Consider the following 13,651-nt stretch of genomic DNA (forward strand, 5'->3'; position numbering starts at 1 on the left):
AAAAGAAGGAAGTCTTATATTAGAAATCTATGTCTATTCACAGGCTGGCACTTATCCTGGGTATGAGAATTTGATATTCAAGTTTTTGGAGTCTAGCACACATCTAACTTACTTGAGTCAGACCTGCTTCTAGAGTTGCCCTCTGAGTTGGACAGTAATGTCTGAATGGCAAGTTGGACAGCTTTCACTTCATCCTGAGGTTTCGTTCGGCTCCACTGAATTGAGTGGACATGCTTTGTGCTCTTTGGAGCTCGGACATCACTCTGATAAATAAAAAAGAGAGAGAGAGAAACTCACGACCCAATGTTCTATGTTTATTTTATAGGAAGAAAAGAAAATCAGGTTATCATGCCATTTGAGTTCACTCCTTATAACACTATTATCACTCCTTAGAACACTATTATGCCCTACGTGAGGTATTTGTACAGTTGGCCTAAATATGGTACTATGATGTAACCACTTTAGTCCTTAGTGGATTACAGAGTAGTTCAAAACGTGGTTGTCTTCCCTCAGAATGTATTCTATTTGGCAAATCTCAGCTTACCTTTTTGTCTACCAAGAAACGAAAAGTGATTTCTTCTGTTAAAAGTACTTGAAGACAGGTCTGAAAACATAAACATCTGACCACTATTTTGCCCACAACTGCCTCAGATCATCCGGGTAACTGGGTGACTGTGGGCAGCGTGGTGGACTAATTATCCCCATGGAGGGTGCAAAGTAACAGGTGCAAAAGTGAGACAGGATAGGGAGTTAAGAATAGCACCTAGAAAAAGGAGAGGACACCAGATACAAGACGTACCACCTTCTCATTCTGAAACCCTTCATCACCAGGTGTCATGAATCAGATTCAAGAGCCTCTCAGGCTTTATTATGGTTATGAAAATATGTTTAAAAAAAACTCTGAAGTGACCATTACAAACACAAGTAGCACATCATCATCACAGACCATGAGGAGGAGGAGGAAGGAGAAGAAAGAGAAAAGAAGAAAAGAATTGAGTGTGGTTTGTCTCTACAACTAAGGCAGGCAGAGATGAAATCTGGCTGTTAGAACTGTCCCGTTGCTAAAGAGAAGGCTTGTCCTGCGCAACGGGCATGGGCCAACAGATTCTAGAATAGCCTAGAGTCTAATCAACAGCTTTCATTAAGTTCTGTGTCCTACAGGCAACGTTTGGACAATTAATTCTGTTTCTCAGGCACCTCCTCCCTGACAAGCTCTGCTCGTCGACTGGTGAGGATAAGTAACTGCTGTAATGCTCCTCACTTTCCAGCATCAGGTCACCCCGGACAAGAGGAGTGTCCCGGCTTTGGATTTGTAATGCCGAATCCAAGCCAAGCTGGCAACTCAGAAGACCGTCACAGCGCAGCAGTGCGTGGAGTCCCATCTGAAAACGATTTCCTTCATCTTACTGCTGGGAAGGGAACAAGTAGGACAACCGGGGAAGAGCAGGAACTGCATTCACAGTCCGAGGACGCGGCTGTGACGCCACTGATGGTCACTGACTACCCCAACCGCAGGACTTCTTCCATCTCTCTGAGCCAGTTTTCCCTAGCTGCCGAATGAAGCTAATGCTGCCTGTCTTTCAGTACTGATGCAAGGTTAATACAAGAAAACAGGTGTAAGCTTCTGTTATAATGCCTAGGTCATGGTGAACCCTTACAAAATGTTTCCTGAATGAGTAATTGAGGGAAAGAATGAAACACATGTCCTTTGGAGGGCAGATACATGCCAATATATCCATGTGCGACAAGACTCTGTGCCTTACTGCTTCCCCTCCACCGTGTTTCTGCAGGGTTTCTACCTTGTAAAGTGGGTATCCCACCGGCCATGAAGATATTGCTAAAGTTAAAAATGTAATCACGTTACTTTAAGCAGTAGAGTGCTTAAAACACCCCATTGGCTTCCTGTTGTGTTTTTAGTAAATCCGGACTCCTCACTGTGACCCCTGAAGCTCTCTGACTCTGCCTGCCTACCCTCTTGTCCTTGTCCTCTGTGCCTCAGGACCTGAGCTTGCCTTCCCCTGCTGCCTTCTTCTCCTCAGAGGAAAGGCCTACCCTAACCACCCAGTCTTATGTCCCAAGTCTCAACTATTTTCTGGTTACCACTTACCACTCACCACTCTCTACATATTTGTTACCTACTTATTATCAGTCTCCTCCCACTGGAATATAAACCTCAAGAGAGAATACAGATTTAGTCTATACTAATCCTAAAATAGTAACTGTCAGTAGGTATTTGCTAAATGTATGAATTTTAATTTAATTTTTTAAAAGATTTTATTTATTTATTTGACAGAGATCATAAGTAGGCAGAGAGGCAGGCAGAGAGAGAGGGGGAAACAGGCTTCCCACCAAGCAGAGAGCCCGATGCAGGGCTCAATCCGAGGACCCTGAAATCATGACCTGAGCCAAAGGCAGAGGCCCAACCCATTGAGCCACCCAGGTGCCCCTAATTTAATTTTTTGAAAAAATATTTTATTTACTTGGCATAGATAGAGGAAACACAATCAGGGGGATTGTGAGAAGGAAAAGCAAGTCTCCCCCTGAGTAGGGAGCTCAATGCAGAGCTCTACCCCAAAACCCTGGGATCATGACCTGAGCTGAAGGCAAACAACTAACATCTGAGCCACCCAGGTGTCCCAAATTTTAATTTTAATAGCATATTTTCTTTAAGTGTCAGTTTTTCTATTTTTCTATATATAAAATCTATAGAATCTGTTTTTGATCGATATCCTGCCTGCCAGGTGATGGTAGAAGTTGTGCTCCATCCTTGTGACGAATCATTGATCTATCCTCAACCCTAAACTCTAAGCACCAAGAAGGCAAAACACTGTTTTGGTCACTGTTTGGTTTCCCCCAGTTCCTAAAATGTTATTTCTCATGTAGAAGATGTTCAGTCATTAATTGACAAATGGATGAATTACTCCCTGAATCTTTATTGGGTGAGAATATCCTGTTCTCTTTGCCTACGAACATTTTGTTAGAGTAATTATATTAATCTTCCCATATTCATGTTTCTTAAATAGTTTCTCTTCTAATTTTAAGCCCCGAGAGGAAGCAAATAAGTTCCCACCGAGAAACTGATGATAAAGCCACCAGTACCCTACCCCTCCCCAATGCCAAGCTTACCTCATAGGTGACAGTGCATTCTACAGTCTGATTTTCCATTATTCCTACAGTCCACTTCTCCATTACAAATGGGGGCTGAAAAACAAAAGTTAGGATGGTGTAGAGCCTGCCCTGCTACAGTATGTATCTTTGAGGCCAGCTGTGCCATATGCAATTGGCAAATAGAGCATAATGACAGATTATCGTGAAAGTCCTACTGTTGGTTCACATGTGATGACTCACAACAGGTTAATGTTTTGGATGTTGGTTTTCATAAGACCTCTTTTTCTATAATTATAAACAGTCTTGTGCCAGTCTTCCCTTCTCTGGTATATCACTCAATCCTATCATTAGACCATTATTCCTGCTAATGTTTTACAATATCTGTAGAAAGCTTTCTCATGTTTAAGAGAAAGCCTTAACAATTTAGACCCCAATGTGCCTTACTTGAGTGCAAGCAGTAGCTGAGCTAGGGGCTTCAACAACTCCTCGGCTTTTCCCTGTTTCTGGCTATTCAGCTGCCAGGCTGTGTGTACAGATGAAACTGTGGCAACATTTCCTCCACTGTATTAAAACAAAGGATTCATGAAGAAGCCTGTGCCTTTCAGGGGAGACTATGTCACTCCAAAACATGTCGCTGTGGCATATGTATTGTATTTTTAGCTAAAGGCCATCAAAACCCAGCAGCCTCAAGGAAAACTTTTACTTCTCCTGTAACTGCCTAGAAGAATTTAGATAGGGCACCTGGCCGAGAAAGAGAGCTATTATCAGAGATAACTTTTTATCTGAAAGACCTATCTGCATGGCTCGGCAAGGTTCTAATTATCAAACATCTGCTCTTCTTATCTTCCTGTGAATTGTCTTCCTCCCCTTTGAAGCCCCAGGCCCCTGGCTCATTCCTCAGTTCAGGATGGCACATAAGCCCCAACTGCCTGACGTGCTCTTGAGTCTCCTATCTTTGGGGCTCCTGTGTGTACAAAATTAAATTCTTCTCCTGCTAATCTGTCTTAGGTCACTTTAATTAGCAGACCAGCCAAAGAATTTAGAAGGGTAGAAGGAAATATTTTCACCTTGACACCTTATATCCTATTTTAGTTTTGATGAAAATGGTCTTTATTATAAGTGAATCTCCACTCTCTTAACCACCCTCTACCCCTTCATTCTAGCTTTAAGGTTACAAATGACCAACTGGGCTTGAGATGGGTACAAAGCACATGCAGTAGAGATTTAACAGGGCCTTTTTTTCTTCTTTTCTTTTTAAAATGAGGATTGTTAGGATGCTGTTGGTGTTAAAAAAAGTTCTACAGATTTTGAATGGTCTGCCCCAATCCCATTTTTCCTACAACCCTGGTTAATATTGGTGTATGATGTTGCAGAAGATGTGTTTCTTTGGGAGTGCATATGTGGTATTATACCAGAAACACCTGTATTTGGGTTTACAACTCTACCCTGTCATTTTTGCTGTGAGCAGATTCCTTCTGTTAGCAGGCAAGGACTAGGATCTTGCTTTCAAATGGCATAGGTTGGGGGTTACAGAGCAAGCATCTGTCCGGTCTTCAAGACATCATAATACGTCCCAACAAAATCAGGGAAAGTTAAAACCAGAGCATAACCTTTACAGATAAATAACACCACTGAAATAACTCCTAGTTACTCAGAAGATTCCAACAATGAATATCAAATCAATCGACTTGATGAATATACTTGTAAATTAAAAGGACTTGGATGCTTAGCAATCTTATGCTTAGGAAGGAACACATTTGCAAGTCTAATGCTGTGGCTTTGAAGACTCTTCACTTCCCCACTTGTGTTTGCACCCAGGTTCTTCTTTGCTACAAACCCCATTTTCTTCACTGAAACCAAATACACTGTTCATAGTATACTTAAGAATGGCTTATGTGAAGTTTTGAGTGAATGTCCAAAGCATATCATGGTTATTTGCCTGAGTTGTTGACCTTCTACTACTGAAGTCTCATCTGTGTTTTTTCAGTATTAGTGAGAGAGAACTGGATTTTTTCCCCCCATTTTGAGGAGAAGCTAAACATTTCTCTGAGTCTGTCTTCTCTGTTTTAATGCATGTACTTCTACCACTGAGGTATTCTCTGGCCAGAGGTGTGAACTCAAAGAAGCCAAGAAGATGTCAACACAAGCCTCATGACTAACCTCCCCTTAGTCCTTCAAGAAATTGAAGACAACCAAGAAGGCTTTCCACCTTCCAAGTTTTTCAAAGTTTAAAATGACCCCAAAGTTGAGGTAAATATTTTCATGATGCCATTTTCTTTCCTTTAGTAAGTGATGGAGTAAGTGTAAAGAAATAAAGAAGAAAATTTTTTTTAAAAAAATTAAAGGACACTTTTTTGGTAGTACTTTTTAGTTCACATAGCATAAGTGGAATTTTAACAAAAAACTATTATGATCTCAATCTGCTAAATAAAATGTGCCTTTCAACAGCCAGCTTGAGGCCGAGCTGATGTGAACATTGACAAGCACAAAAGCACACTGCTGGGGGATTTTAATGTCTTTGTTTGATATCTGTGAATTCAAAAAAGCTTTTAAGCCGTAAATAGAACCCTACCTTTGTCATCTTTAAAATCTCTGCATCGGGTAGGTTAGTGTTGAATGTCACATCTTTGATATAGGTTATTGCAATTTCATCCCCATCCATCTCCATATACATTTTCCACTTACAATCCTGGAATTAAAAGCAAAATTACAGAAATTTCAGAAAGTGAAACCATTTGTTTTAGTCTCAGTCTCATTTATAACACATGAAGTTTTCTGAATGAAATGTTACAGAAGTTTTTTTCCCTTTTTTTTGAGAAAAGGACATGAAATTACATCTCTTTATATATCTAAATAATTCCCAGTTAGTGCAGTCATGAGACATAATTCATCAGTGTAAATGTTCTATCACGTGAGTTACAAACTCAAAATCCTAAAGGAGCCAGGCAGATAATAAAAATGAGTAAAGCCAGGCAATTTCATTATAGAACCCTAAATTGTAATCTTTCAAAGTAGACCCACTTAATTTACATATTAAACATTGTTGGAATATTTTTTCATTCACACAAAGAAATGGGGACTTCCCATTTTGAAATATAAGACCCTCTTAGATCTAACTTACACTAGTATTGATAGTAATATGGGCTCAAGAAATAATTCACTTTCCTCCTAACAGGAAGGAAAACTGCAAATATGATAGATAGTGACTGATAACTGGCCCATGTGTTGGGGAATTATGGAAGGGTTAGGATTCTGGGGGTCTAAAGGGACAGCCACCACTCAGCTTCTGTTGACTGTCCCCACGTGGGAATATGAGCTTAGTCTTGCTGGATATATTGAGGTTTCATGAAAAGCTGGACATCTGGATTTTTACATGAAGCCTCTAGGTTTTTTTAAATGATGTTAATTAAACTTTCAGTAAAACCATTCTATAGTGAAAAAGTGCCCTACATCATTAGTTGGGGAATGTGAATTAAAATGTCACCACAATGAGGGGCGCCTGGGTGGCTCAGTGGGTTAGGCCTCTGCCTTTGGCTCAGGTCATGATCTCAGAGTCCTGGGATCAAGCCCCACATCAGGGTCTCTGCTCAGCAGGGAGCGCGCTTCCCCCTCTCTCTCTGCCTGCCTCTCTGCCTGCTTGTGATCTCTGTCGGTCAAATAAATAAATAAAATCTTTAAAAAGAAAATAAAATGTCACCAAAATGAGATGACACCAAATGGCTAAGATTGATAACATCAAATGTTGGCCAGGATTTGGAGCTACTGGATTGCTGGTGGAAGTGTAAATGATAAAATCATTTTGGGGAGAGTTTGGGCAATTTATTATAAACATATATCTGTATGTATAAAATAACATCTATTTGATGACCATAAATTCAAGTCCTAGGTATTTATCCAAGAGGAATAAAAAAGTCTTAGTGTTGTTCTGAGCAGCTTTATCATAATCGCCACCACCACTGCCCACCACCCCCCGCCCCAGCCCAGCAAAGTGTTGAAACAGAACAAGTGTTCATCCTTAGGAGAATGGATGAACCATGATGTATCCATAAAATGGAATGTTACTCAGCAATAAAAAGGAACAAGCCACTGATGCATGCAACAACACAGATCAGTCTCAGAAATGGGACAGTGAGTGAAAGAAGTCTCATACAAAAAAAGAACATACTAAGGATTCTATTTAGATGGCATTCTAGAACAGAGGAAACCAATCCACGTAGAAAACGTTCAGAAAATGGGTTGCTTCTGCATATGGGGATTGACTGAGAAGGGACATGGCGAGACTTTCTGGGGGTGCTACTACTCTGTTTATAGGGGTTTGGGTTACAGAGACATACACACATGCCAAGACTCAGTGGATGTATACTTAAGATGTGTGTACTTATTGAACTCTAGCATTCTGAATTGTTTAGGGGGAGGTATACTGATGTCTGCAGATTACTCTAAAATGCATCAAAAATAAGGATTGATATACAGCTAGAGTGATAGATTGACAGATATGCAATAAGGCAAGCAGAATAAAATGTTAATGGCTGAATATAGGAGGTGGGTACAGGAAGATCCCTTATAAATACTTTTCTTTTCTTTTTTTTTTTTTTGCTGTATGAATAATAATAAAAACGTGGGGGACAAACTGTGTGTGCAATTCAAAGGAAACATAAGCTATGTCTTTGCACCAACCTGGACCCCTGGACCATAAATTCACCTTCGTTCATGTTATTTGAAGAATGAAGGATTCTGAGAGGTTAAGGACAATGTACTGAGCACCCTACATGCTGAAACTGGAAAATGCTCTGGTAGGAGTAGACCTGGAATGTCTCCTGAGCAAGCTCAGACAAAATTATTGCGGAAAAACAGTAACAAAGAGGCTGTTGAAAAACCTGTTGGTTTCAACAGAGGGCTGGGGGAGCTCAGTGTTTTACGAAAGCTTCTAGACAAATTGCAGAACCAACCAGAGCCCATGCCTGAGGGGAGTGACCCTCTTTGCCCAGCCACTTTCACAAGATGGAGAGCCAATTAGTGAAGGAAAAAGGCTATTCAACAATGTGAAAACCGAGCTCTTGGCCAACATAAGTCAAATGAGTCGCTCAGAATGGACAAATCTCTCAGTATTGCTTTGTTTTGGAGCCACTGCTCCCCTGGCAACATGGGCCCCGAGATAAATGGGCAGGATAATGGCTGTTTGGAGTCATGATTGCTCTTCTCTGAAATGGCAAGAGCCTCCTCACACAGTGCTAGAATAAAAAGCCTTAGAAAAGATGAATTTTACTGGTATCTTCTTCTTTTGCCTGTCCAGTTTTGGAATGAAGCGATTCAAATCAAACGAAAGACCCCAGGTTGTGTGGAAATGGCCAATTCCCTGTGCTCCACTCTCCTAGTCAGAGCCCAAGAACTCTCCTGACCTCAGGCCCGCCATCACCCCTCCTGCGCGCATGCTCAGAGCAGCTCTCTGTGGCGAAGGGGCTGACGGGTGGGAACTCCTATTTGCCGACTGCTTCATCTGCTCCAGCATGCTGCTGGATGCTTACCTGGCATTCTTTCGTGTGATACCCACAATAATCCCGCAAGTTAGGTTTGCTCTCCCGTTAGGGGAGGAAAAAGGAGGCTCAGATAAATAAGGAACTTTACTGGGGCTTCCTGGCCAGTAAGTGGTAGAGGTGGGATTATAATACTAACAGCACAAGGTTGCCTGGCTCCAAAGTTGGAGGAGTGGGTGGTAGGATGTACTCACTGGATGGTTCTCCCTGCTCCACCATGGGACCAGCCGTCAGCAACCGGCAAGTGGGAGAAGGACCAAGGAAGACTTTGCTAATAAAACCGAAAAAGCAAGTGGCGGCAACAGGTCCTCCCCTACGGCAACTGCTTCCCTGGTCCCCAGAGTCCAACTTGGAAAAACAAGGATCCCCCTAACAGGGCGACAGACCTTTTACTTTTCAAATGTTTCTCTTTTCCAAAAGAGAGGCTTTTACCTGAACCATAAAAGATAGTGCCGAAGCTACTATAAAAGATACTCAAAGGCATTATAAGTCAAGGTGGACGGGGCATTATCCATTTCATTAAATTACAAGGCTGGGTGGGAAAGGAAAAGAATATGCAGTGTTCACCTAAATTATTAACTTTATCTGTCAGTGCCCTCATATAATTGCTAGTTGTTTTTGTTTTTGTTTTTCCGGGGCATCTATGATTTCATCATTGCCTAGTTAAGAAAAGTAACCCACAAATAAAGTCATGGAATTCTTTGAATTCTGCTCCATTTCTTCTCAACCTCAGGTATCCCACTGGGTCATTAAGTTGTCAATGAGCGCTGCTCACAACTACCAGGATTTGAGCAAGGTACTGAGTTCCACAGGACCCAACTGAGACAGGACACCATGTAATGAGTTCTTGATCAGCCAATCACTAGAAATGTTTCAGTAACAGTAAAGTGAATTAAATCATCGGTAACATCAGTAAAAGTAAAAATTCTGCATATTTATGAGCCTAATATGCAATCTTACATGCAAAATTACTAGCTTTTCCGTTTCTTGGTAGTGGGATGGACCAGGTCGTGGGAATATGGGGTCGGATTTAAAAACCATTCACTTTTGCCAGGGTGAACTATCGATTTTGGTTGATGTGAGTGACAGAAATGTGGGTATTGATTTTGGAATCGGAAACATTCAAGAGTCACTGTGGACGTCTGGAGAACAACTCTCAATCCTGACAGACAATTCTGTATTCTCAGAGCCCATGGGGGCCTCAACGGACTCTTTTTCCAAAACCATTTCACCCCTGGCAGTCTGAAGTGGCATTTGAAATTGGCCAGCACTTCTGCTGATGGTTAGATAGAAATAATATAGAGAAGGAGTCCACAGTAAGCCATTACTAGGAACGTAGCAGGGCATGAGATGAAAGAGGACAGCTAGACGTCCAGCTCCCTGAACTGGAATCCCAGTTTCGTCACTCCCCACCCTGCAACCTTAGCCAATATACAACCTGTTTGAATATCAGTGGTTTTTTTTTTTTACACACAAGCGGGTTGTTGTGTTGTGTGAGAGTGAAGTGAGGTAAAGTGAATAAAGTACTCAGCACAGGGCCAGGACCAAATGCGGAAGCTTGGGAAGGAGCAATAATTACTCTTGTTACCAATAGTAGTCCCCAACACAGCTCCAATATAGTTAATCAGACTAGCCGGCCCGCTGTCCAGCAACCGTCTAAGACTGAGACTAGGCCAAAGTCGAGTGCACTTTGATAGGCAGGGTGGCGCGGTGTGTTTAGAAAAGGGTTCTGGCCAGAGCAGGCAGGCTGGGTCAGAGCATCTTATACTTGGGCAGGAGTTTGGGGATCCAGAGGGTACTGAAGAAATCTGGTGCCTGGGAATTACCAGTGTTGCAAAAAGGAAGAAGGTGTGGCCAGTGGCAAATTAACAAAGACCGTCCTATGAAATAAATAGAAGAGGGAAGAAGCATGTATCTTCTGACATAGATGGGTTATATAACACCAGTTCTGCCCTTTCCTGCTTCCACAGATCCAGATGCAGCCCTACCAGGAGGAACCAGGGGATATCTGGAGGAAAATGGCTATGACATGTGGTTGACAGCCCGAGAGCCCTGTCTTGTCGAGGAACCCGAAGCATAGAGAGAGAAGGTAATTTGAGCAAGATCGCATAGACAGCAAGGCCTGGTGTTCAGACTTGATCCTAAGTGTTCTCTTGCTGCTGTAATGAGCAGGTTTCCAAACCCTCAGTCTTTTCTGAACCTTGAACTTTCCCTTGTTATGGGTTAAGGGAAGTAAAAATCACGGTACAGATGAGCTCCACCTTCCAGAGTCAGCAGTCAGCCAGATTATCTTGGCGAATTCCTTTGTTAAGTGTCCATGGCAGAGGCCAAAATACCGATTCTCTGATAAGTCCAACATAGCTGATTTTTCCTCACTTATCGACAAAGATCCTTATTCAAAGCACAGATGCTGCCATTCCACTGTCTGCTCCTTTCCTTGATTGATCTGGCCAGTGTTTGGAGTCACCAATACTTTGCTCCAGCTCTGGCTTAGGCTGTGTGGCTAGGCATGACTTCTACTCTCCAAGCCAGAAACAACCCGCTCCCACCCAGTTGTACAAGCAGATGGTGGGGACAGGTCCGACTACTGTGGATTTTTATTTCATAGCTAGATTTCCACCTAAGAGAACATTCTCACTATTCAAATCTGTACCTTGAGGCACATCTCGAGGAAATGCTACTAATCAGGAAAAAGGTACTGGGGCAGGAGCAGTGCTGGGCCCTGGGACAGCACTGGAACAGCAGAAAATGGTCATCCAAACCTTTCCACTAACTGGACTGTCTGCCTCTCAGTGCAGATCTATGAGAATTGAATGGAATTGTGTTGGGAAGAGCAGAGTTTTTGCATTTGAAACTGATGAAAAAAATGACAGTGCTGTTGGGTGCCCAGGATATGCACTATTTATCTGGGCAGCCACTGAAATACCTGGATAATTTTAGAAGCAAGTGTGGTTAATGGAGGAGCAGAAAGCATTCCATTTGTACCACTTCTGCATTGCCAATTATGTTAAAAAATTTTCTGAATTAAGATTACTGGCCAAGTACAACAGAAACTCTTAACACTGTGAAGATGAAATCCTAAACAACACTCAGTTAATGCTAGATTAAGTATCTCTTTGTGAGAAATCACTATTACATTCTTTGCAAGCTGTTTAAAATTCTTTGGAGTTCCAAGCCAGTACAAGTGATGCCAAACATAGACATCCCTTCTCCCTCCCACGGGGGAAAAAAAAAAAAAAAGACGGGAGGGAGTACAAAGAAATGATCCATATAGAGGTAAATTTTACAGATAGCAAAAGGGATTGAAGATAGCACAGAAACTAACTTTAAATATTGTTTCAAGTTCTAGGCAGTTCAGAGACAATAGTCGATAGCTTACAAATATGAGCGCTGTAGGTATCTCTTAAAAGAATCTAGGGCCAAGATTATTCAGGATATTTCAGAGGGAAATAGACCTCCTATTAGGCTTTCAGGCTCCTACAGATCCCTTCTACCTGAAGATTACAGACAAAACAATTCTGATGTATTTTTTTATTGAGGTGGTATATACTTCGCAAACAAAAAATGCACTCATTTTTAAGTGCACCAGTCAATGAATTTTGACAGCTTGTGCACCAGCGTATCCATCCAAACAAACTAGATATTCCCACTGGCCTAGAAAGTCTCCTTATGTCCCTTCTCAAGTGCAGGTTCCCCGCACAAGTGGCGGTGTCTCCTCCATCCCATTTCTATCACCATAGACTCATTTTACCTGCTCTAGAACCTGACCAAGTTGGAACTTGACAGTTAAGCATCTCTGTTCATTTGGCTTCTTTCACTCGGCATGGTGGTTTTGAGATTTGTCCACGTTCCTTAATCCTTGCAGCCTTACCCTGTTGTAGATAGCCCTATCTCCATTTTACATTAGTAGACTGAATCTCAGAAAAGTGCAGAGATTGGCGGCAAGGTCACTTAGCTGCGCGGGGGCCGGAATTTAGGTCCTGGGCACACCTAGTCTAATGGTAAAGACACTGAGTTTTAAAATCCCATCTCGGTCTCCCCCGACCCATCCCCAGACCCTTCCCCTGCCCGCCGCCCCACCCCCAACGGATGGAGAAAAAGCCAAATCACCAGAGATGGCTCAGGATTCGAGCAGAGAGGCTCCTCCACTTTAGAAAGGCCTGTATGGAGGAGACATTTTAAAAACATAAAATAGAGGTCAGAATAAACTTTTTAAGATTCAAGAGGGGGAGAACGGGAGACAGTTTCCTAGCAGGTGACTGTTGGACAACGTGAGAAGTACTGTAAGATGAAATAAAAATGCGGCACAACTGTTGGTCATGCTGGTATTAAAAGTAGTAAGATGTTGATGATTTAGGCCTCCGAAGGCTCCTTTACACGCGTCGCTATTATGCAGCTCAGCTGTGGGGACCTGCTGTTTGAAAGGCAGGAGAGTGGAACATCCCGTGAGAGCACCTGGGCTCTTTATCATTACGGATAAGCCCGCTACTCCCTATTTTATTATGCTGCCTTTAAAAAGGAGATAATGCAAGTACGGTTAATTTGCTTCTCTTCTTTATCTGTCCGGTGTCGTGACCCCTGGCGGCTTTGTCCCACGAGATTTGTTTTGCAACCCCAAAAGAAGCCCACAAGAAGCTCTCCCTAAAAATTCCATTAATAACCTCTTTCAGCGCGTATAGGTTGCAGGGTCTGGAACTAAGAATGTTTTAATCTGTTCGGCAAAACAATGTCTCATAATGATGTACAAGACTATTGCTGCACTGATGAAGAATCATACATAATTCAGCACCTTTCACTTGGCACCACTGTGATGTCCTCATTAGCCGTGGCTCACAGTGTCTGTCAGATGGTGTCCATGCGAACGCAGGCATTATATTGTCTTTGAGATGTGCAGCTGCTTCCATGACACTGCCAGTATATAAAAACATGACGCCGGTTTGTTTTATTTAGTGCTCAACCTTCCAGTTTGTAAAAACAAGGCTGACACAGAGCCTGACATGAGGCAGGGA

General features: G+C 42.2%; 1 protein-coding gene across 4 annotated transcripts in view; it reads right to left on the minus strand.

The window, feature by feature from the left end:
• The window catches only part of MAP3K20 (mitogen-activated protein kinase kinase kinase 20), a 178,723-nt gene that overhangs the window by 5,503 nt on the left and 159,569 nt on the right, over nt 1-13,651 (minus strand). For all 4 annotated transcript variants that reach the window (XM_082689575.1, XM_082689574.1, XM_082689576.1 and 1 more), the window contains 3 exons: nt 5,681-5,797; nt 3,127-3,201; nt 113-263 (listed from right to left, as the gene is read on the minus strand). In XM_082689575.1, coding sequence (XP_082545701.1) covers nt 113-263; nt 3,127-3,201; nt 5,681-5,797 — 343 coding nt within the window. The remainder of the gene's footprint in view (nt 1-112; nt 264-3,126; nt 3,202-5,680; nt 5,798-13,651) is intronic.

Source organism: Mustela nivalis, assembly GCF_964662115.1.
Source record: "Mustela nivalis genome assembly, chromosome: 11".
Lineage (NCBI taxonomy): Eukaryota > Metazoa > Chordata > Mammalia > Carnivora > Mustelidae > Mustela > Mustela nivalis.